This window comes from Saccopteryx bilineata, chromosome 1, assembly GCF_036850765.1.
Source record: "Saccopteryx bilineata isolate mSacBil1 chromosome 1, mSacBil1_pri_phased_curated, whole genome shotgun sequence".
Classification (NCBI taxonomy): domain Eukaryota; kingdom Metazoa; phylum Chordata; class Mammalia; order Chiroptera; family Emballonuridae; genus Saccopteryx; species Saccopteryx bilineata.
The window spans coordinates 219395947-219420864 of record NC_089490.1 but is presented as its reverse complement, the minus strand read 5'-3'; the positions used below and the strand labels follow the sequence as shown (position 1 = coordinate 219420864).

Below are 24918 nucleotides of genomic sequence, written 5' to 3'. Positions count from 1 at the left end.
CAACAGGCACTCAGGCATCTGCACTTTTAATAAGCTTCCTGGGCAGCTCTGACACGGTATGGTCCATGGACAGTTACCAAATACTGGTGTAAATGTGTGCCTGTTGAGAGTCAAAGAGCGCAGTGTTCAAAACTGTGTGGACTATAGATGTAAACGGGAAGTACTGAAGGAAAACAAAGGTATACAGTTATTCCATGCATGAGTCAGGTTTTTTAAAGTAAATTGAAGTATTTGGGTGAAACCGGTCAACCTAATTATACAGGTTTCAGCTGCCCAATTTTACAGCACACCTCCATACATTGTATGGGGTTTACTCCCTCCAGTCAACTCTTTGTCCATCACCATTTATTTCTCTCATACCCTCCCCCACCTGTGCCCCCATCCCAGCCATCACCACACTGACTGTCTGTGTCCAAGAGTTCTGTTTTTCTTTTTGCCTGTTTTTGCTCAATCCCCACACTTCTTTCAAGAGCACCCCCTACATGGAGAGACAGCTGTCAGCCTGCTCTCTATGTGTGAGTCTGTCTATTTTGCTTGTTAATTCATTTTGCTCATTAGATTCCACTTATGAGTGAAATTATCTGGTACTTTTCTTTCTCTGATTCATCACTTACCATAATGCTTTCCATCCATATTGTTGAAAACATAAGATTTCTTTTTTATTGGCATGTTGTATTCCATTGTGTAAATGTAGCACAACTTTTTCATCCACTCATCTACTAATGGGCACTTGGGCTATTTCCAGATCTTGGCTATTATAAACAACACTGCAGTGAACATAGAGGTGCATATATTCTTTTGAATTAATGTTTTGGGATTCTTAGGATATGTTCCAAGAAGTGGGAATGTTGGATCAAAATGTAGTTCCATTTTTAATTTTTTGAGGGACCTCCATACTGTTTTCCACAGTGACTGTACCAACCTGCACTCCCACCAACAAGTGCTTTGACGGTTCCCTTTTCTCTGCACCCTCACCAACACTTGTTTTTTTATTTTTTTATTTAAGATTTTACTTATTGATTTGAGAGAGAGAGAAGTGGGGAGTGGGGGGAGAGGAGTGGGAAACATCCACTTGTAGTTGCTTCTCGTATGTGTGTTGACCCGGCAAGCCTGGGGTTTTGAACTGATGACCTCAGCGTCTCAGGTCAACACCTTATCCGCTGTACCACCACAGGTCAGGATCACCAACACTCGTTGTTTATTGATTTATTATTGATAGTCATTTTGTCATATGTGAGGTAATGCCTGATTGTGATTTTAATTTGCATTTCTGTGATTGATGATTAGCATATTTTCATATGTCTGTTGGCCATCTGTATGTCCTCTTTTAAAAAGTATCTATTCAAGCATTTGCCTATTTTTAAATTGGTTTGTTCTAGTGTTGAATTTTGTAAGTTCTTTGTAAATTTTGGATATTAATTTCTTGTCAGATGTATCAGAAAATGTGTTCTCCCATTCAGTTGTTTCCTTTGCTGTGAAAAACTTTTAAGTTTGGTGTTGTTCCACTTTTAAATTTTTTTCTTTTGTTTTCTTTGCCTGAGGAGATTTATCAGAAAAAAAATCTTACTATAAGAAATGTCTGAGATTTTACTGCCTATGTTTTCTTCTAAGATTTTTATAGTTTTAAATCTAATAGATAAATCTTTAATTCATTTTTATTTTATTCTTGTGTATGGTTTACGAAGTTTGTCTAGTTTCATATTTTTGCACATATCTGTCCAAATTTTCTAACATTATTTATTGAATAGATGGTTTTTACCCCATTGTATGTTCTTTGTCAAACGTTTATTCACTATATAGTCATGAGTTGATTTCTGAGCTCTCTATTCTGTTCCATTGATCTGTATGTCTATTTTTATGCAAGTACCATGCTGCTTTGGTTACGATAGCCTTGTATGTAGTATAGTTTGATATCAGGTAGCATGATTCCTCCAACTTTGTTCTTCTTTTTCATGGCTATGGCCATTCAGGCTCTTTTTTGGTTTCATATAATTTTTTTGGACTAAATAGTTTTACTTCTGTGAAATACATCATTGGTTTCTCTATAGGGATTGCATTGAATCTATAGATTGCTTTGGGTAATATGGACATTTTAATTTTTCCTATCTGTGAACACATTATATGCTTCCACTTGTTCGTATCATCTTCAATTTCTTTCTTCAGTGTCTTATAATTTTTTGAGTGTAGTTCTTTTACATCCTTGGTTAAACTTATCACTAGGTATTTTATTATTTTTGAAACAATTGTGAATGATATTGTTTTCCTAGTTTCTCTTTCTGATAGACCGTTATTAGTGTATAAAAGTGCAACTGATTTCTGTTATTTAGTTAGTATCCTGCTAATTTACTGAATTCATTGATCAATTCTAGTATATTTTTGGTGGAGTCTGTAAGGTTCTCTATGTACTATATCATGTCATTTGCAAATAATAATGATAGTATTATTTCTTCCTTTCCAGTTTGGACACTTTTAATTTTTTCTTCTTGACTGATTGCTAGCTAGAACTTCCAGTAGTATATTCATTAAGAGTGGTGATAGTGGACATCCCTGCCTTGTTCCTGATCTTAAGGGGAACACTTGTAGTTTTGCCTGTTGAGTCTGATGTTGGCTGTGAGTCTGTTATAGATGACCTTTATAATGTTGAGGTATGTTCCCTCTATTCTCACTTTGCTGAAAGTTTTTAACATAAATGAGTTCTGTATTTTATCAAATGTTTTTTTCTGTATCCTTGATATGATCATATGATTTTTTTATCCTTCATTGTGTTAATGTGGTGTATCATGTTTATTGATTTGATGGTGTTATACCAGCCTTGCATTCCCAGAATAAATCCCACTTGATTATGGTGTAAGACCTTTTTAATATATTTATTGATGTGATTTGCTAATATATTATTGAGCATTTTAGCATTGATGTTATCAGGGATATTGTTCTATAATGTACTTTCTTTGTAGTGTCTTTGTCTGGTTTTGGAATTAGAATATTGCTGCCTCATAAAAAGAGCTTGGGAATCGTCCCTCCTCTTGAATTTTTTGGAATAGTTTGCAAAGGGTAGCTAGTAATTCTTGAATGTTTGTAAAATTCATCCGTGAAGCCATCTGGTCTAGGACTTTAGTTTGTTGGAAATTTTTGATTAGTGCTTGAATCTTACTGGCTGTGATCTGACTGTTCAGATTTTCTGATTCTTTTGAATTCAGTTTTGGAAGATTGTATGTTTCTAGGAATTTATTTTTTTCCAAATTGTCCAATTTGTTGGCCTATCATTCTTTGCAATATTTTTTTACAATGCTTTGTATTTCTTTGGTGTTTGTATTACTTCTCTTTCATCTCTGATTTTTATTTGTTTGGGTCCTCTTTTTTCATTGAAGAGTCTGGTTAAAGGTTTGTTAATTTTGTTTATCTTTTAAAAGAATCAGCTCTAGGTTTCATTGATCTTATTTATTTATGCTTGCTCTTTATTATTTTCCTTCTTCTACTCACTTTGAGCTTTGTTTGTTGTTCTTTTGTAAGTTCCTTTAAGTGTAAAGTTAGATTGTTCATTTGAGATATTTCTTGTTTCTTGAGGTATGTCTGTAATGCTATACATTTTTCTCTTCAGACTGCCTTCGCTGTGCCCATAGATTTTGGGGTGTTGTGGTTTCATTTTTATTTGTTTCAAGGTATATTTTGATTTCTTCCTTCATCTCATTGTTAACGCAATCATTGCTTGATAACTTTATTTAGCCTCCATGTCTTTTTGTGTGTTTTTTATTCTTGTGATTGATTTTTATGGAAACTTTCGATCATTATTTCTTCAAATAGGTTCTCAATCCTTTGCTCTCCCTCTTCTCCTTTTGGTACTCCTGTGATGCAGATGTTGTTATGTTTCATCTTGTCCCAAAAGTCCCTTAAATTCTCCTCATTCTTATTTTACTTTTTTCATTTTGCTGCTCTGATTGGTGGGGTTTTCTTTCTACTTTGTTCTCCAAATCTCTGATTTGATCCTCTGCTTCATCCAACCTACTAATAATTCCTTCCAGATTATTCTTGATGTCAAATATTATATTCTTTATTTATGACTGGTTCCTATTATGTTTTCTATGTTCTTTTCTGTGCTTGTTATATCTTTATTGAAGTTCTCACTTTGTTTTTTGAGCATCTGTATAACCATTACTTTGCACTATATAGCTGATAAATTGCTTATTTATCTCTTTTTCTGGAGATTTATCCTGTTCTGTTTTAGAATCTGTTTCTTTTCCTCCCATTTCTGCTGCCTGTTTGTGTTATATTATTATTATTATTATTATTATTATTATTATTATTAAAATGAGAGGTGGGGAGGCAGATATAGACTCCCGCATGAGCCCCAACAGGGATCCACCTGACAAGCCCACTAGGGGGCGATGCTCTGCCTGTCTGGGGCTACTGCTCTGTTCCTTGGCAATGAACTATTTTAGAGCCTGAGGTGAGGCCACAGAGTCGTCCTCAGTGCCAGGGGCCAACTTGCTCAAACCAAACCATGGCTGCAGGAGGAGAGGAGAGGGGAAAGAGAGAGAGAGAGAGAGAGAGAGAGAGAGAGAAATGGAAAGGGTGGAGAAGTAGATGATCGCTTCTTCTGTGTGCCCTGACTGGGATTCAAACTCAAACATGTGACTTTCACACACCCAGCTGACATTCTGCCACTGAGCCAACCAGCCAGGGCCAATATTTTTTTCTATGTATTAGGTAGATCTTTATGATTCCCAGTCTCTGTGGGGTGGCCTTATGCAGTAGGTGTTCTGTTGGGTCCAGTGGTGCAGTCTCCTTGATCACCTAAGGTTGGTGCTCTAGAAATGTCCCTTGTGTGGGTTATGTGGGCCTCCTGTTGAGAACTCAATTGAATCTTGATTTCTATCATCCCACTGTGTGTGGAATAGACCCTCAAACTGGCTGACTGTGAGGCTCTACCTTCACCAAAGTGTGCCTGCTGCTGTGCAGGTGCTGAGAACAGGGAGTGAAATGCACTTCACCTGGGTTTGTTGCCTGAGGAGATCTCCCTTTGGACATGCTGCTTGTGAAGCTATTAGATCCTGCTCTGATGTTGTATGGAGCTGGCCAGTGGGTGTGGGCACCGGCTGCAGGGACAGGTCAGCAGAAGTCCCAAGGCACCCCTAGATTTGTCACTGGCTGCCTCCACCTCTGACTGCCTGTTAGGCTTTGTCTGAGGAGTTGGGATATTAGGGGATAGTGGGTCTCCCCTGAGGTGCAGGTGCTGGTCAGGCTTCAGGGAAGTTGGTGTGTGTGGACTCCAACCCAGTATTACAGGTCTTGTCTGTCGGTGACTTTTTCCCAACCTCAGTAATGCGGGGCCACTAGGAGTTGGGTAGATGGGGTCTTAGAGCATGGAGCATGGCCTTCTAGCACCCAGGAGGATGTTTTCCTGAATCTCTCATGAGGGGGAAGTGTCAGTCAGATTCATAGCAGATCGGGGGGAATAACCCCACCTCACAGTCAGGCCACTGAGTCACTCCTGCCCCCTGAGTCTTCCCAGACCTCAACTCCCTGGCAAAGACAGCTGGCTCCTAAGCAGGGCCTATCTCTGCAGGGCAGGGTGAGAGGGAGCTCCGAGTGTGGGACAGTAGCTTTCCCCAGGGTGATGCCCAACGAAGGGGAGTGCTCTGCCCAGGAAGACTGTGATATGAGAGAATGACAGTACAGGGAGTTTGGTAGCTGCCCCCCCCATGTCACTCCCCAGAGTCTCCTCACGCCACTCTAGACTGCTCAGTGGTCTCTCTGCTGGAGCCCAGGGTGAGTAGCTGTGACTGAGATTTTGTGCATTGGCTTTTTAAGGATGCCTGAGTCCCTGCAGACTCCCATCTCTTTCTGGAAGAAAGAAACCTCACTGCTTTTCATAGCCATATGCTATGTGGGCACCTGTGCCCATTTCTGGTGCTCTGGGCTGGGGAGCCTGGATAGTGGTTTAGGCCCCTCCCTTTTCAGGGGGAATTCCCTCCACAGCTGAGATATCCCTCCAGTACCTCAGCCACTGTTTACGGGAGTGGGACCAGCTCTTTTCATGTCTCCTTCCTTCCTACTAGCCTCGATGTGGTGTCTTCTGGGAATGCTTGGTTATAAGATTCTCTTTATTTAGTCTTGAGTTGATTATTCAGTATGATTGTTGTTAAATTTAGTTGTAACTCCAGTTTGATCCTGGGAGGAGGCGAGTGTAACATGCACCAAGTCTGCCACCATCTTGGATCTCCCCTTATAAAGCAATGTTTTTCAGATAACTACTCCCAAGAGAAAAAGGATGAAATCCTAGAAAATGAGAAGCCCAGTAGTAACAATTCCAAGCAAGGAAAACTGGAAATGCAAAGTCAAGACCACACTAGCACCAGCCCTGTGCTCACTGAGCCTGCCAAGATCACAGCCCTGTAAGGATAACTTACTTATTTAGCTTTGTATTGATGCAAAGTATGAGACAGCCTCACTTATTGTCTGTGTTTTTGAATGCTTGTTAAGAATAAGATGGAGTTCCTAATACTTTTTGAATCTTTTATGTATATTAAGTTTCCAAGGCAACAGACAAAGACAGATAATCTACAGAGTGACTTCTCAGCAAGATAGTTCTGTCTTGCAAGTCATCAGTGGGCCCGAAACATCTGTGCAAGATGAGATGTCTGTGGATGCTATGCATGTCTTCATTGATGAACATGGTAAGTCTTGGAAGCTCCTTACTAATGAGGAAGAAGGGGCAAACTGTCAGCTCTTGTAGGATTTCAAGTGGACTCTTGGCCTGAATACTAGACTTTGGAACAAGGAAACTTAGTCCTACCATTGTTCACATGTAATGGTCTTAGAACAGATTGTACTCTCTCCTGCCTCAGCACCTTTGCACCTACTGTTCCCTCAATCTGCTGCTCATTCTTCAGATTTCCTTTCTAAAGAAAGTTCTACTAGCAAACCTTTCCTGAAATCCCCAGATGTAGTCAGATTCTGCTTTATGTTCCCTGAATACTCAGTCCTTTTCTTTCATTGATACTCTTACAGCTTATAATTATTTATTGATGTATAATAATACAATTAATGACATTTTTCGCCTCACAGTTGTAAAATTCAGCAAGGCAATGACCCACACCTAGTAACTGTTTTTTGGGTATATATTGAAAATATGACCTTGATATCTGTTTTTAGTGCCTTGTTATAAAAAAGATTTATAGTAATAGGAAGGAAGAAAGGAAGAGAGAGAGAGAGAGAGAAGTGCCAAGTTCAAAGCTCTGTAGATAAGGAATATACAATAGTTCCGATATGTTTTTCAAGGATGGGTCTTGGCTTAAGTCACTTATAGATCAATTAATGCTTGTTATTTTACTCTCAAAATGATTCTGGTGTGAATAATAAATTATATGGTACTTGATCCATAAATCAATAGTTTATAGTTTGAAGTGCGTTTGCATCTGCAGAAATGCAACGGGACTTTTCCATTATAAAGCACAACATTGGCACTTACATCACAGCCTCAAGAAAGTCAGTGGTTGTCTTTGTTAATACTTCTCTCTTGAGGGAGGAGCCCTCAAGTTGAGGCCCAGTGCTCCCATCTGCATTCCAGCTGCTCATAACAGACAAAGTTAATTATATGCATGTGCCCCCTGAAGAAGGTGCTCTTGAACCCTCTTCTGGGGAGAGATCCTTTACATTTACAAAGCAAACAAATTTTCACACCTCCATACCCTGAACCTCTTCAGCTGACTAATTTAACTGCAAATTAATTCCATCCTTGCTTTACCTCATTACCAGGCTGCAGTGCTGAGGCTCAGTTGAGAATTCACAGGAGGGATGTCCTATCCCCTGTGATCTGCCAGTCAGACCCTCATGCTCCATGAGCCTTTTTTTGCATGTGCTACAAAACAAACAGAAAAACAAAACAAAAAAAACCCAGTTCCAGTGTACACAGGTCACACTGACACATGTAGAGAATATACAGATGCACTGACAACAGTATGTAACAGTGAATTAAAGATGGTATGCCTGACCTGTGGTGGCGCAGTGGGATAAAGCGTCGACCTGGAACACTGAGGTCGCCGGTTCGAAACCTTGGGCTTGCCTGGTCAAAATACATATGGGAGTTGATGCTTCCTGCTCCTCCCCCTTCTCTCTCTCTCTGTCTCTCTCTCACTCCTCTCTCTCTAAAAAAAAATCAATAAATAAAATATTAAAAAAAAAAAAGATGGTACAAGTTGACCGAGCAAAAGCAAGTAATAAGCTGAATCAAACTTGCCTAAGCGTTATTAATAAAGAGGTACATCAAGAAGCTTTTCTTCATTAAGATGCACATTCTGTGGAAAAATATAGAGAATGGACGTACATTGCCAATTTTTATCCAAACAGTTCGAAATGAATCTCCTCTGACTTGAGAAAAGTATAATCTGAAGTGACTATATATAAATAATTGTGTAATATTCTGTGCTGAAATTTTGTGATTTTGAAGGGGAAATTAGGTCCTGTTACTTAAAGTCTGGAAATCAGAAAGAAGGCCCCTCCCAGCAACAGCGATCAGATTACTACGGTCTCTCTCATGCTGGGTAAGTGAGCTCAGCTTCTAAGTTTGGAAGCTGTTGCATTGCTGGGCGACGTGGAACTTCTTCTGACTGTGGTTGAAGTGAGGATCCTGCTATAGAATGAATGTGTTCATCTATTTGTAGTTGTCAAACCATGTGGGTTTTGTGTAAAAGAGATGGGAAATCTGACATTGCAGAATAATAAAAAAAGGGAACCATTTTTTTAGCAGCCGCTTCCAAAAATGAGTGTAACATGTAGTATGAGCACAGAGGGGCCCTGCGAAACAGTGAACTCCCAGGGAAGATGGTGATGTGGCTCGGGAACATGCTATTAAATTTGTCCCAAGGGATGGACTAGAAAGGTCGTCGGTCCCCATCAACACTAACGAAGGCAAACTGTTTTGTAGATATATCATCTAAACATCTTTTCTATTTTCCTGCAGAATGCATTAAATAACTTTCTGAAGTATGTTAGTCAAGGTGATATTAATTTATCTTGCATATCTGGAACATACATGGATTAATCATGGTGTTGGGCAAGCTCTGAGACATGAGTAGGAGTCTGAATCCATCATTCATCCTGACTTGAGATTCTTTGAGGATAATCCACATGGACATACCCCAGTTGCTTGCTCTAAGTGTGGAAGTCAGGATTTCATGTATATTTCTTTGGAAGAGTATGTATATTTGAGGATTTTTTGTAAGTGAGAGGAGGAAAGATAGTGAGACAGACTCCTGCATGCACCTCAACCGGAATCCACCCAGCAACCCCCATTTAGGGCTGATGCTTGAATACCAAGCTACTTTTAGTGCCTGAGGCTGATGTGTTCCAATTGAGCTATTCTCAGCAGCCAGGTCCATGCTTGAACTAGTCAAGCCACTGGCTGAAAGAGATGAAAATGGAGAGAAGGGGGACAAGGAAGAAGAGAGAAGCAAATGGTCTCTTTTCCTACGTGCCCTAACTGGGAATTGAACCTGGGACGTCCATATATTGGGCTAATGCTCTACCACTGAGCTACCAGCCAGGGCCTATACTTGAGGATTTATGGGAGACTTTTGTGGTGAAACTGGAATGCTATAGGCTGCATATGATCCTTCCCAAAGTGAAAGTTTAAACATTCCTTACCAGGTATGTTTAGGGAACTCACGGGGAGCCTCCTAGGAATCTAGAATAAAGGCTGTCTTTGTCCTTTGCCTCTAGTGGAATTCCATCCTATGCCAGCATTTTAGGGTGTTCTCTCTTTAATGCCACTGCTGCTTGTCACCTGCTTAGGAATGCTGGTGTCCACGTTGCTGGTAGAACTGATGGGCATTCCAGGTGACAACTGTCTCCAGCAGTGCAGTCCCAGCTGGGCCTTGATCCTGAAGCAGCTGCTGGTGTCCACAGTCACTCTCGTGAGGCAACACACATGTTATCCATCACCTACACGCCTTCCACTCTTCTTCGGTCTCCCTCAGGTACCCACGTACTGGTCACAATAGATAGAAAATAAAGTTCTCCTTCTCCAGCCAAAAAACATGCGAAGTCCCCCTGCAAATGGAGAGGGAAGTTTGCGGTCCCCGCCTGAGTTCCAGCCTCTCAGAGATTCTGTCGCAGTGGTTGGATGAGTTTAGTCATTGAAGGTGGCAGCTTTCTTACAAACTGTTTAATTATATGAGAACACAGCTTTGAAAGCTGCTGTATTATTCTGTGATCCTTAGTCAAAAGCTGTAGTATTTTGCCTGACCTGTGGTGGCGCAGTGGATAAAGTGTCGACCTGGAAATGCTGAGGTTGCCGGTTCGAAACCCTGGGCTTGCTTAGTCAAGGCACATATGGGAGTTGATGCTTCCAGTTCCTCCCCCCTTCTCTCTCTCTGTCTCTCTCTCCTCTCTCTCTCTCCTCTCTAAAATGAATAAATAAAATTTAAAAAAGCTGTAGTATTTTAAAACTAAATTTAGAACAATTTAAACCTATATTATCCCCAAATAAAATTAGAAGATTTTTTAAATTTTTATTTCTTTGGCTAAATGCACTTCACTTTACCATTAGGGACGTACTTTACCTCTGTCTCCCGGTAGTTCCAGTTCGTGTAAGGCCACGCGTCCAGGACCTTAGAGAACTAAAAGATGCAGCAAGCAGATGAGAATTAGAGAATGTCTCACCCAGAGTGACCCTTTCACTGGCTTTCTCTCCTGAGTGTCTCTATGAAATTTCCTCTGACTCCTGCTGTCTGCATTCCCCCTGCATTGCCCCCTGGATCCCCCTGCATTCCCTCTGCATTCCCCTGCATTCCCCTGCATCCCCCTGCATTCCCCTGCACCCCCTGCATTCCCCCTGCATCCCCCTGCATTCCCCTGCATTCCCCTGCATTCCTCTGCATTCCCCTGCATCCCCCTGCACTCCCTCTGCATTCCCCCTGCATTCCCCCTGCATTCCCCTGCATCCCCCTGCATTACCCCTGCATCCCCCTGCATTCCCCCTGCATTCCCCCTGCATTCCCCTGCATTCCCCCTGCATCCCCCTGCATTCCCCCTGCATTCCCCTGCATTCCTCTGCATTCCCCTGCATCTCCCTGTACTCCCTCTGCATTCCCCCTGCATTCCCCCTGCATTCCCCTGCATCCCCCTGCATTCCCCCTGCATTCCCCCTGCATCCCCCTGCATTCCCCCTGCATTCCCCCTGCATTCCCCTGCATTCCCCTGCATTCCCCTGCATCCCCCTGCACTCCCTCTGCACTCCCCCTGCATTCCCCCTGCATTCCCCCTGCACTCCCTCTGCATTCCCCCTGCATTCCCCTGCATCCCCCTGCATTCCCCCTGCATTCCCCCTGCATCCCCCTGCATTCCCCCTGCATTCCCCTGCATTCCTCTGCATTCCCCTGCACTCCCTCTGCATTCCCCCTGCATTCCCCCTGCATTCCCCTGCATCCCCCTGCACTCCCTCTGCATTCCCCCTGCATCCCCCTGCATTCCCCCTGCATCCCCCTGCATTCCCCTGCATTCCTCTGCATTCCCCTGCATCCCCCTGCACTCCCTCTGCATTCCCCCTGCACTCCCTCTGCATTCCCCCTGCATTCCCCCTGCATTCCCTCTGCATTCCCCTGCATTCCTCTGTATTCCCCTGCATTCCCCCTGCATTCCCCTGCATCCCCCTGCATTCCCCCTGCACTCCCCCTGCATTCTCCCTGCACTCCCCCTGTACTTCCCATGCATTCCCCCCTGCATTCCCTCTGCATTCCCCCTGCATTCCCTTCCATACTGGAGCTCCTTTCTGTTTAACCTGCCCTCATTTCGGGATCCTTCAGGGCTTCAGTTTGCTGCCTGCCCTTCTCACAGCGAAAGGGTGACAGCAAGGTTGCTAAGTTGTGGGCCTGCTGAGGATGCTGAGCTCTCCCGTGGAGCATGGGCCTCTGTGGGGAATCTCAGAACATCAATCCCATCCCCACTTTGCTGTGTCATGTCACAGAACCGTTAGAGCCCTTTTGTGTCATGTGACAGAAATTCAGGTCAAACAGGCTTCACTGAGGTGGGAATTGTGGGGTCCTGAAACTGACATCTTGGGTGGAAGTCTTCCAGTGTGGCTCCTCTTCCTCCATCAGTCTCCTGCTGTGCCTGTGTTTGGGCAGCACTGGCAGACAGGTCCCCTGGTGGTCACAAGGTGCCTGTAGCAGCCCCAGACGCTGTGTCCCCTCATTCAAGTCCAGCAGGGACAACCTGCCTCATTCCCATGAACCTCAATGTAGGTCTGATCATGTCTGACTGGTTCTGACTGGACCACGTACCAGAGTCCAGTCACTAAGGCAAGTGCGTGGCTTGGATCTGCGTGCATGGACAGAGCTAGAGTTGTAGGTTCCCTCTGGGAATGTATGGGTGTGGCTCTTCAGAGAGAAGTTTGGGGCAGGGAGGATGCTGGGCAGCGTAAATCAGCATATGAACCTCGAGGACTCTCTCTGGAGAAATGCCAATTCAATTAATTACCGAGCTTCTTTAAAGAGAATTAGGATTAAGTCTTGTAAAAGCACCTTTCCCCATGAAGAAAAGCTTTATGTAATGTCCCCAGTCTTCTCTGATATTTCTTTTCTATAAACATTTAAATAGACAAGGTCTTGGTCCGCCAGGCTCAGTTGGTTCTAAGTTGTCAAGTTCTAAGTATTTGACCTTCAGCTTCTTCCTGCAGGTGATTTGATAGGGGATTGGTCTTCAGAGTTCTAGAAAATAATGGCACGTAGCCATTATTAAAATATAGAAAATAGTGGCACATTCATATCTTTTCTTTCTTATGCTTTAAGGATAAGATAAAATAAAATATAGTAATGTATGTGTTTACTAGTATATATATTTGAGAATATACATGTTCTTTACATTGTCTACTCACTGAAACAAGTTAGTCCTCTGGAGGAGACCGTTACAGGGATTGTGGCAGTTCAGAGGCCGGGTGGGCCCCGGAGATGTGCAGTGTTTCCTGTCCGGTGCACGAGCCCAGGGCACTAGTCCCTACTCAGCAATGATAGCACTGAACATTGAAGCTGTTCCCCAGACGGTTCTGGAAGAGCAGGGAAGGGGCTGCTGTCTGTTAATTGATGCTCAGGGGAAGCGGCTCAGTCCTATGAGGAGTTAGGTGACCTTTTGGACTTAAACTGCTCTCTGACAGGCTTGTGATGGCTATTCCAACAATCCTAGACTCTTCCTCAGACTCGCTGATGGTAGAAGTTATGCCACCCATTCATGGCAGGCCAGATTCTTTGGATTTGTAATAAGCCCTGATGTCGTGGAAGCTCATGATGTAACGATGAGTTGGGTATTTCTGAATTAGTTGTATGAGAAAAAATTGTTTTAAAATTGAATAAAATTAAGCAAACTAGTTCAATTGAAACATTTTAATCCCTGCATTAACATACCTCTGTGTGTATATGATTGTGTGTCTGCGCATCTGTGTGTATAGGAGTATCTCTGTATATGTATCTGTGTGTTTGTGTGTTTTTGCTTGACTGTGTGCGTAGGAGTGTGTGTATATGTGTCTATGCTATATGTCTGTGTGTGTCTCTATGTGTAGGAATGTCCGTGTATATGTGTCTGTGTGTGTGTCTCTGTATGTGTGTGGGGGGACAGTGTCAGCCCTGTCTCTAACATAAAGAAGGATGTCAGAGTAGAACACAGCTGACCAGGTACGGTGCAAGCAGGTATTCATGTCCAGCGTGTCTCGAACCTCTCTGTGGGAAGCAATGTTACGATAGTTCCTGGACCTGGAAGAAAAATTGTTTTGTAATAATAGTTCTGGTAGCAGCAGCCTCCACTTATGAAATGTGTCTGTGCTAAGCACTGTACTGAGTATTAAGTTGCCTAATTCTGTTTGGATGACAAAACTGAGTGCTACATTTTACAGAAAAGGAAATGAACACTGATTGAGAAACATGCTCACCCTCAGTAGCTAGTCAGTGGGCAGTGGACATTTGACTCTCCCTTCCGCTCCTGCCCGCACAGCAGGGGCACCTGAAGCCCAGGCAGCTAACGTAGGTGGGTGGAGGGGCTCGTGTCCACAATGGACTGGTGGCTGCTGCAGTTCATGGGGCTCTCAATCCTGTCTGCAGAAGGCCGCTGCTCTTAGCTTCAGTCTATTCAGTATGCCTGGGGTGACTGAGTTTTCCAGTGTCTTCCACAAGGAGCTGGAAGTCCACATTCATACAGATCTTTTTGTTTAATATCGGTTGTAATGTTTTTGAAATGCTGCAAGGTGGGCCTCCACCCTGTGCTCTGAACCCTGCTGTGGAGTGGCCCATTTTGCTAATACATGCTATGCTGATTGATACCTGGTGTTACTGGGCCCGTCTGTGGCCCCCAGCACCTGAGCAGTCTGCGGTGAGCCCACTCCTCTAGCCCCCCGCCTTGCAGACAGCACCACCCTCCATGAGGCCCACACACAGTCTCCGGTCCACCCTCTTCCAGCCTGCATCCCTCCCCTTGGCTTGCATGCGCTTCCCCACTCACTCCTTCCTTTGGGAATTCTCATCTCAAATCACAATCTGCCTGTCTTCTTTTTCTTATCAATCCTCATTGTGAATATAAATCTTTGTTGCTGTCAGGGGGTGCTTATCACATTCCCCAGGGATTTCACTCATTTGTGTGGGGCCCTCTGTCCATAGATATTCAACGAATACCTAATGGAGTCACTGGGAATGGCAGAGGCAGCCCACTGGGAGTCTGGATGAGCAGAGGCCCACTGGGCATTCAGGGACAGCAGAAAGAAGCTGAACTGGAGGGCAGCAGGGCCCTGGGGACCCTGAAGCCTGCTTGAGGAATTCACGCTTTGTTCTGTTTGTGGCAGAACAAACAAATTGTAATTAGACCTGTATGCAGAGAGAAACTGCAGAATGTGGGATTATCGGAACACCATCAGCAAGCGCCCTGCCTTGGGACAGGTGCGAGGGGCGTCAGGTGCTGGGAGAGCAGAGCGCCAACCTTTCCCGGTCCACACCTTTCAACTCACAATGTTATCTTCTCTTTCTGTGAGAAGAAAAATCACTTTGCAATCCTGAAAAATGACTCTCTTTGAGCCACTCTACATAGAAATCCGAATTGAAAACAAATGAGATTTTCTAGTCACGTCTTCCGTTGTCTTGTGTATGAATGGTGACTGCGATGGACCACATGGCCCTGATACCGGAAGTTTAGTCTTTTGCAACATGAACATTATTAGTCTTAGGTCCAGGCTCCAACTCCAGCACTAATATTTACTTTTTGTTTGACATCAAGCTACTTGCTTAATCATCTTACATATCAGTTTTTTAATTCAGAACTGGAAATAATACCAGGAATTAACTCACTGGTTGACTTTATTTCCTTTTTAAAAAATTATTATTATGCAGTGAGAGGAGAGGAGGCAGATACAGATTCTTGCAAGTGTCCTTACTGGGATCCACCCAGCAAGCCCACTAGGGGGTGATGCTCTGCCCATCTGGGGTGTTGCTCCATTGCTCAGCAACCAAGCTTTTCTCAGCACCTGAGGTGGATGCCATGGAGCCATCCTCAGTGCTCAGGGCCAACTTGCTCCAATCAAGCCATGGTTGTGGGAGGGGAAGAGAGAGAGAGAAGCGGATGGGCACTTCTGTGTGCCCTGACCGGAATCGAACCTGGGACATCCACACACTGGCCAGTGCTCTACCACTGAACCAACCAGCCAGAGCCATGGTTGGCTTTAAAATTTGAATATAATAGTCTGTACAACAACTGATATAGAGGACACAGTAAATGTTAGCTCTTGTTACTGTCTCCAAACAGAAGCAGTGAGACAATGACTCAAGTTCACTATTCTTTTTAGAGTGAAAGACTCTGACTGTAGGCCAGGTGGAAGCCTTCCTCTAGCACTTTCATGAGTCACTTTATGAGGTTTTAAGGTGGTTAAGTTATGTACTTTATATTCTCCCTGCTAACTTGTTATGTTCCAACATTTTGGTCTTCCTGGCAATTTTAGAGTGGGTGCTTTAATATTATGTCCCTGGCTTTTAATGCCATTAAATTTTGAGTTTTCCTAATTTAGTAAATGTAAACTTTGATTTTGAACTTGGAAGGATTCCTAGTAGCAGCTGTTTCTAAGCCATTCAGCTGTAGAAGGTTCTGGAAAAGCAGCCTTTTCCCTGTAAGGCCACTCAGTGGCTGGAATGCCTCCAGCTAGGCCATTAAAACACCAATTCTAATCATTGGCAAGAAAGCCATCGGTCTTTGCCATTGTTATGCCTAGTTGCCATGTGACAGTTTTATATCCTGACTCCTAAGTGTGAGTAGGGAATTATTTGCAGTGTAACTTTCGTAAGTGTCTCTTTGGGAATCCCTGGAGGAAACCAGAAGCAGAAACAAATTTCTCTCGTTGGCCCACTGTCATTGGGGGAACCAGTACATTCATCATTAACTACCAAGGAAACACGGGCAGCATTTTCTGGTTGTACGATCGCAGTCCACAGAGCAGGTAGCTTAAATAACATCATCTGATGTGGTCCTGCTTTCCCCACGAACTAGAACAAAGACACCTGAAACCCGGGCTTGAAATCGCAGCATTTAGAATGACTACTTAGAACTTTTAGGAGATAAATTCAGTGCCTCATTATCCAGGATTGATTCTGTAGCTCTGAGCCTAAAGTGAGCTTATCTACCTAGGAAGTAGGAGGTACTGATCTGCCTAGGAAATCGAAGTTGAAGTGGTCTGTCCGCCTGGAGAGTTAAGGTGTGTTTTGTGTCCAGACAGGTACATTGTGGAATGAAATTTTGCTAGTTCTCCTGTAGGACTTGTATTAAAGCTAGATAGTTGCTGGGTTTTTTGTCCAGCGAAGATTTACCTTTCTTTTGTCTATAAATTCTTCCAAGTAATATGGCAGAGATTCATCCTGGGAAGATAGATAACCATGCTTCGGTATTAATCCAGCTTTTCCAATGTCATAGCAGTCTAATGAACATTCATACGAAATGCATATTGTCTGCTCTCCCGGCAAATTTCATGGGAAGATGGTATTTACATGCATTCTGAGTATCTATTACTCATAAAACAGGCATGTAGCCTACAGAATGGAAGACTTATTCTGGGGCAAAGTAGTTTAGAGGATTTTTAATTGGGGATTTTAGTCTTTCACCTTGTTTTTATTTTAAAAGTGGAGTAGATTGGGTAATAATGTCTTTGTTTATCTGGACTCACATATATTTGGCTTTTATTTATATCTGAATCATAGTGTACATCTAAGCAGATACTGTTCTGGTTAAAAATTAGGCTAATTTTTGAAAGTGGCCCTAAATCTCTAAACCCACTGTGGAGTGGACTCCAGAGGGGGACAGAAGCCCCGCACTGTGTCTGTATTGTGTCCTCGGAGTCCTTCCCCTGCTGTTAGCATTATCAGCCTCTAGGACCCTTTCCCAATAATGCTCCCCTTGTTACTGGGATCCACTGTCAGGAAAACCCTTTATAACCACAGTGCTTAAGTAGCTACCTGTCTCCCAAAGAAGTTAAACAGACTAAAAAGTGCAGAAATCATCATGTCTTAAGACTCTCTCTTTTACATTAGTCAGAAGCAGTCTTTTTTTTTTTTTTTCTGAAGCTAGAAACCAGGAGAGACAGTCAGACAGACTCCCGCATGCGCCCAACCGGGATCCACCTGGCACGCCCACCAGGGGGCGACGCTCTGCCCACCAGGGGGCGATGCTCTACCCCTCCGGGGCGTCGCTCTGCCGAGACCAGAGCCACTCTAGCGCCTGGGGCAGAGGCCAAGGAGCCATCCCCAGCGCCCGGGCCATCTTTGCTCCAATGGAGCCTCGACTGCAGGAGGGGAAGAGAGAGACAGAGAGGAAGGATAGGGGGAGGGGTGGAGAAGCAAATGGGCGCTTCTCCTGTGTGCCCTGGTCGGGAATCGAACCCGGGACTTCCACACGCCAGGCCGATGCTCTACCACTGAGCCAACCGGCCAGGGCCTCAGAAGCAGTCTTGATCCCTGGTTTGGAATAGCTAAACCGGAATCTTGGGCTCTGAAGATAACCAGTTGGGTCTTCAAAATGTAGAGTAAAATGCCGTGACATCTTCCAATATTAGATGTGCCCCATTCTATGTCCCCTTTTAAGTACAAACTGAGAATTTCACCTCGGAAAATATCTGGGAGTATGTGTGTAGCTGATCACTGCTGACTTACACAATAGAAAGTTTTGGGTTCACTGCTTTAAATTTTAAAAAGTTTGGAGGTTCTTGGTGCCTTTGATCACATAGCAAATGATCATCCAGATGTTGAATAGTTTCTGCCACTCCTGGTTTCTGTGCCCTGTCTTCTGCGTGTCCATTCTCAGATTATTCTGTAGTCCTCATTTTGTTTTCTTAGAAATACTATAGACTAAGTTTTCATCCAGGCATAGTCATAAGGATGGAAGGTATCAGGTTGATTCTAGATTGACTTCTGTTCTCTGAATCCCTGGGAAGAAGTCCTGTGACATAGTGGAGTTCTGCCTTCCTGGTCTCAGCCCCAGCCACCACACTGGGGAACTCAGACCCCATGCTGGAGGCCTGTCTCCCTTTCTGGCATCTCTTTATCTCAAACACACAGATGAATTTTACTGTCATATAAAAGAAGAGTTGCTTGCAGACTTTAAAACAAGAATCCCTGTTAAAAGTCTAACTAACAGGCTGCAGTTTACAAAACATAGCTGCTTTATTTAAAATATCCTCCATGTTGAATGTGGTTACTGTGACTTTCATTTCTGCACTGCCCCCTGGGTGGCTTGTTCCCATGTCCCCCGAGAAAGCTTGTAAAACAAGACAGAGTCAACACAGAAAAAGAGGCCCTCTTCCTCTCTCCAACTGGTGGGCCATGATTTTTGAGGTCTGAGAAAGAATTTCAGGAATTAATTTCCACATCAATGGAAAGATGCAGAAGCATAGGTACCTTGATTGTTATTTAGAAGCTTAGATGAATGAAAACCTGGGGAGTACAATATGATCGGATATTGTCACCATCAATTTGAGACCCAACTCTGCCTGTACAAAAGGGCACCATCTGATCCACCCTTCTTTCCTTTAGTGTTTGCTCTTTTTGTAGTTTTCACCATTAATCACTATTTCTGCTATTGCTCTGAGTCATTCTAGTTGCAATCAATTTATCTATGCTATCACCCTGAACCAAACTTTTTGTAGACTGCAAGTGGCAAAAAGCCATTGTAAATTCGAGGCTTAGCAAAAGGCTAAGTTCTCCCCCCTTCACCTCCATATTGGGAGGCTGAGTATTTGCACCCACTTCGCTTGCTTAAGTTGCTGGAAGCAATTTACATGCCCTTCCTCTTACTCTTTGTTTGTTCAGATGTTGGTTGATTTGGCTTATGCATGGGGTGGGGGTGGGGTGGGTGGGGAATTCCTGTCTATGCCTTGGGAGAGTTCTTGTTTTTGCCTCAGATATGTAACTTTGTATCAAGGAATTCCTTATTTGCATATGGCTATATAACAAAGCAAACTGGAGCTGTGGGGAGCTTCAGTATTGCCATCAGCATTGAAGAGGCCTCCCGATCCCATCCTTTTTTCTTAATGAGTCTGTTTTCTGAATTCCACTAATGAATCTGTTTTCTTAATTCCACACCGTTCTCACTCAAGAGCCAGAATTACAAGCCACACTGGTCCGCGGCACAAACTAGTCTGTAGGGATTAACCAGGGAGCAGGCTAATCGGAACCAGATGTGCAAGCATCACTCTGTTGCAGTTCTGAGTGTGGTCACTGCAGGTTTGGAATATTTCCATCTCCACTGATCTTTCACAGAAGGAAATCTCTTCTGAAACTTAGCACATTCACATTATATATGTATTAATGTGGGGAAAATTGGAAATCTTTGGCCTTAAGTTAGTAAAACAGAGTCTTCTTAGGTGATTATGTAGCTCAAAGCTGAAGAGAGGAGAATAAGGAGCAAATAGTCTGAAAAGAGATACAAATAAGACAGAGAGGCAGTCCTCCTGATTGGTAGCAAGACTCCTGTGCTTTTTATCATACATGATTTTTAGCATGGTTCTTGAGTGGCAAGCTGGTGTCTTGGGTCACAGTTCCAACATCAGGTCCCCAGAGAAGTATCTAACTAAGGGGGTGAGTCTCTGTCTACTGAGCAGTGTTTCCTGTAGCTCTGTCCCCTCCTGATAAAACAGGAAGCCCATCCTTCCAGGACAAGCAGGTTTTTAGATGAGGACACCTGTCACACAGCTCAGACCAGGAGTTTCGATAATACCATCATGCCTTAACTAGAAAACTTGGCTCTTGTAGAAAAGATTAATTAACAGGGAACTTAATGTACTGTTTGAACTTACCTTTATAAAATAAAGAGTGTTAGGTATGAATTGAGGGCAAAACACTCTTCCTCCATTCCTGACTTTAGAAACAACTAGAATCTATATGTTATTTATGAAGAGTATAGGGGTCATGTTGCCATTTAATATGAGAATAAGCAAAGTCAGGTCCTATAGCAGTAGAAAGAAATAAAAAGGTTAGGAATGGTTGTTGAGTGTCTCATATCTTGCAGGCACTATTTGGTGCTTTCCACACCTGATCCAATTTAATTCTCACAGCAAGCCTAGGGGGGACTTGCATGTTTTACAGGTGAGGATTTGAGGTAGGAGAACAGCATGCTTAGAGTCACAGGTAGTAAGTAGTAGAACAGTTCAAGCCTAGTTTCTGTTTAATTCTAGGGTTCATCGAAAAGATATTGAAAAGGAAAACAAACCCTTGATTTTTACATAGGATTTTTAAATGGCTTGTGTAAGAAAATCATGTTATTTTTCATTATTTTGCAATTGGCAACCTGCCAAGTAAGATACAGAAATTAAGCTGCAGTGTCACTGGCACTTCCTTTTGTGCCATGATTCCCAGCAGGAGGCACCAGCGGGAAGGGTGCTCTGACTGGGATGGTCCATGGGACACCTCACTGTCAATTCTCAGTGTATTTCTGTTGGCGATAGAGTGCACTATACACTTTCCAGATTTTCCTCAAAAGCACACATTTTCATCCCCCACCTGCCTGTCTATAGATGTCACCTACATTGCCTTCAGTAAAGTCAGATTATGATTTCGGTTTTAGTGAACTTCTGGGATTTTGCTGAGTTTTAGATTATTCTGAATCTGTATTAAAAAGGCTCTTTTAATTCTATTTAGCTATGAAATGACAGAATTCCAGTACTCAGTGGTCTGTCAAAGCAGAAAATTTTGAATATTGCCTTTATAAATCTGGTTGTTGTTTTTTTTTTTTGGTAGTAACAGATATTATTCTAGGAATATAAGCAAGAACCAAAATCACTGTTTATGGAACAATCATTCAAATAATAGGAGATTTTTAAGTTTTTAAACTCTATGCACTTAACCCACCTGATTTGTTTCTTAAACCTTGAATTTAACATGTGATTTTTCCTCAATTGTTCTTTCAAGGGGTGGGGGTGGTCTTGACTGAATGTATCATCATATAGTGATAAATTATGTCTTAAACCAATGTAGGGAAATCTGTGTGTTTATGTGGTATGTGTGTAGTGGAGATATTTTAAACACTGTTCCTGTAGAATATCTATTTGTATATTTATGAACAGAGCAGTAGGGAATTTGGAAAATGAAAGATCCAAAAGCTTGTCAGAGACTTATGAAATGTGAAATGAGAAGTCATATCATTACATTAGTATAGCGGCAGGTAACATAAGACCCAAATTCAAAATGGTTAAACAATAGCAAGGTTTGTTAGTTCAGAAAACAGGAAGTCCACAGGTATGATTCGTGCAAGGCTGGCTGGTTACCAAGAAACCAGTTTCTTTCATCTCCCAGCTCTGTGTCCTCGGGCTTCTGTGCTAAGGCTTGTCCCTCAAAGCGTCAGTGTGGTTACCGTGGCTCCAAGTGTTTCTAACATACATCACAGCTAGAGGCCGTAAGAAAGATAACCTCTTCACATTACTTTTTAAGAAGTAGAAATTCTTGCCCATGAACTCCCTGCTTCCTGGCTGACTCCCCTCTGCACCCAGGGGTCTCTGTGAATAGTGTTACCCCTGTCCCCAAGCCAGGCATGGTCCAGGTGCATGGAGTTACCTTGGAGGAGGTAGAAAGACCAGGTTTTATCCCAGGCACAAGGGAGCGGCCCAGGATCTCTTCTGAAGCACACAGTCTTAGATGACTGGGTAAAATTGGAGGCATGTCAGCAGGAATTCTGTTAGAAATTACTGTAGGGTAGACAGCCAACTTTGTCTCCTCAAGGTTACTGGCACCCCCTAGAAAAGCAGATGAGACATATGTCCTCATTTTTACATTCTAAGCCAAAGAGAAGTGCCAGGTTTGAGCCTGCTTGAAAGTTGTATCATTTTAAGTCCTATCAATCTCTAGGTGATTAAAGACAATGAACTATTTTGATATAGATTACAACTAATTTAGCAATGTCTTTTTTTCAATTACCCGAGACATTTCTTTTGCCTAATGTGTTGTTCCTTTGCTTTTGGGTGGGGGTGGGTACAAGGAGGGCATGTGGGGAGTGTTGGGGAACAGGGAGGTGGCAGAGGTGTTGGATGATCACCATCTTTTCCTAATTGATGTCTTGGAAATTGTCCAACCCACAATTTATTGTTTTCATAAAATATGAGTCTGGCTACTGCTGTACCACCACCTCATCCATTAAATATGTGAAACACTAAGATCGTCACCACTGGAACACCTACCTACCTACCCCATGCCACATGCACCCCTGGACATTGCAACTAGAATGTGTGTGTGCCCTTCTGCCATGGGTAGCTTTGCACAATTTCCAATGGCTGCCTGCTTCTTGCAACCTGTGTTAGGGATCCCTAGTGTCCCTATGCTATCTATAATAAATACATGACTTCCATACTTCTGGGTAACCAAAGATTTCATTTTTCTATCTTCAGAGACATACAGATCAGCTCCTCCAGCACCACCACATCTGAGAGCCCAGATCCTTCTTCTGGAGACCCTGCAGTCAGCGCCCTTCAACAACAGCTGTTACTCATGGTGGCGCGGAGGACCCAGCCAGAAATCCCACGGGTTCGTTCCAGCATTGCTGTGTATGAACGTTCCAGAGGCAGGGATCTTGAAACTTGTTTCCAGGCTGACTTACCTAACAGCATTAGTCAGGTCTTGCTCTGATGTTAGCATCACTGGGTTGTGAATTTGTGGCTGCTTGGAGGTCTCCTGAACAAACCTGAAAATAAACCAATTAGATAGCAGACTCCCTTCTGTTGGTGCCCGCAAGCCTGCCACAGGTGCAAGCGAGCCTTCCTTGCTCTTCCCAGTGCATTAGAAATTCATTGACATTGATCTTTGTAGCTGGTGGCACAAATGCCTCAAGAGCTCACTGAGTTAAGATGCTAGTATTTTCTCCCCCATTGTTTGGAAAATATCTAGGTTTTTATTAATTTCCTATGGCCTTATATATTAAGCAACCAGAGATTCTTTTTTATATATATATATAAATAAATTTTTATTAATTTTAATAGGGTGACATCAATAAATCAGGGTACATATATTCAAAGAAAACATTTCCAGGTTATCTTATCATTCAATTATGTTGCATACCCATCACCCAAAGTCAGATTGTCCTTTGTCACCTTCTATCTAGTTTTCTTTGTGCCCCCCCTTCCCCTCTCCCTCCTTCCCTCCCCCCCATAACCACCACACTCTTGTCCATGTCTCTTAGTCTCGTTTTTATGTCCCACCAATGTATGGAATCTTGCAGTTCTTGTTTTTTTCTGATTTACTTATTTCACTTCGTATAATGTTATCAAGATCCCACCATTTTGTTGTAAATTATCCAATGTCATCATTTCTTATGGCTGAATAGTATACCTTAGTGTATATGTGCCACATCTTCTTTATCCAGTCATATATATATATATATATATATATATATATATATATATAACTTTTTTTTTTTTTACAGTGATTAAAGCCTTTAAGCAAACTCTTGGCCAATACAACAAGAATCCATAAAAGAGTAGTGTCCTTAACAAGTTCACCAAGTCCAAGTTGGACCCAACACCATTCCAAATCCCTGCGAATGCAACCCAACCCCAGTTCAGTCCGTTAGGAGCTATCATAAGGAGCAGGAGTCCAGGAAAAGTCCACATCCAGGAAAAGTCTGCATGGCACTGGAATTGTTGTCACAATTCTATACTTTGTAGCTCACATCCAAGTCCCAGTGACCGCTGCTTCTAGCTGGTAATGATTCAGGTAGACTGGAAAAGCCATCTGTAGCATGTGTGGAGATGGAGCTTCTGTTCTCCTCTGCCTGGAGAGATGAGACCAGGGTGCTTTTCCCTGGAGCTCTGTGACTGTAGCATGGTAAAGCGAACCTTGGGATACACTAAGCTGGGTGGCAAAGGTAAATTCACAATAGAAGTAGGCAAAAGGGGGAGAGAGAGCTCTAAATTAGGAGTAGGTCCCAGCCTGATATATGAGTGGGGTATTGAGGTAGGAGGAATAAAGGAAACACTATATATTAAACAAAGGAGCAAAAAATAGGACTATCAACACCCACAATAGAGATCTTTGAGGGAAGAATAAAAAACCTGACTATTCAGGCAAGACATAGTTAAGTGGTCCTTGTGCAAATGAGATCAGTTTGCCTGCTTCTTGGAATAAATACCCTAGGCTCATGCACAGTGTTGTAGATGGGGCCGACGGCCCTGGGCACCTTCAGCCTTCAGTGGCAAACCCCAGCATTCTGGGCAAGGTTAGGTCATAGGTGGCTGGAGCAGGACTGGAAGAGACTGAACCCTCCCTTAGAGGAGCGAGGGGGAAGCCTACCTTCCAGTGTCCCTGTTTCCTCACAGTAGAGGCATGTAAGCCTGGCAGGCTTTAGCTCAATGACCTTCCTTTCCACTATTCAATCAGGACCCAGATGGATTCCTATGAGACCCCTTTGGGATGTTGGAGCCTTTAAGGGCAT

The 24918-nt window shown here is 43.1% G+C and overlaps 1 protein-coding gene across 1 annotated transcript in view; it reads left to right on the top strand.

The window, feature by feature from the left end:
- The window catches only part of LOC136319464 (pecanex-like protein 2), a 286591-nt gene that overhangs the window by 78512 nt on the left and 183161 nt on the right, over nucleotides 1-24918 (top strand). The window contains exons 6-9 of the mRNA XM_066252718.1: nucleotides 6245-6392; nucleotides 6529-6674; nucleotides 8447-8540; nucleotides 22880-23015. Of these exons, the coding sequence (XP_066108815.1) occupies nucleotides 6245-6392; nucleotides 6529-6674; nucleotides 8447-8540; nucleotides 22880-23015 (524 nt within the window). The remainder of the gene's footprint in view (nucleotides 1-6244; nucleotides 6393-6528; nucleotides 6675-8446; nucleotides 8541-22879; nucleotides 23016-24918) is intronic.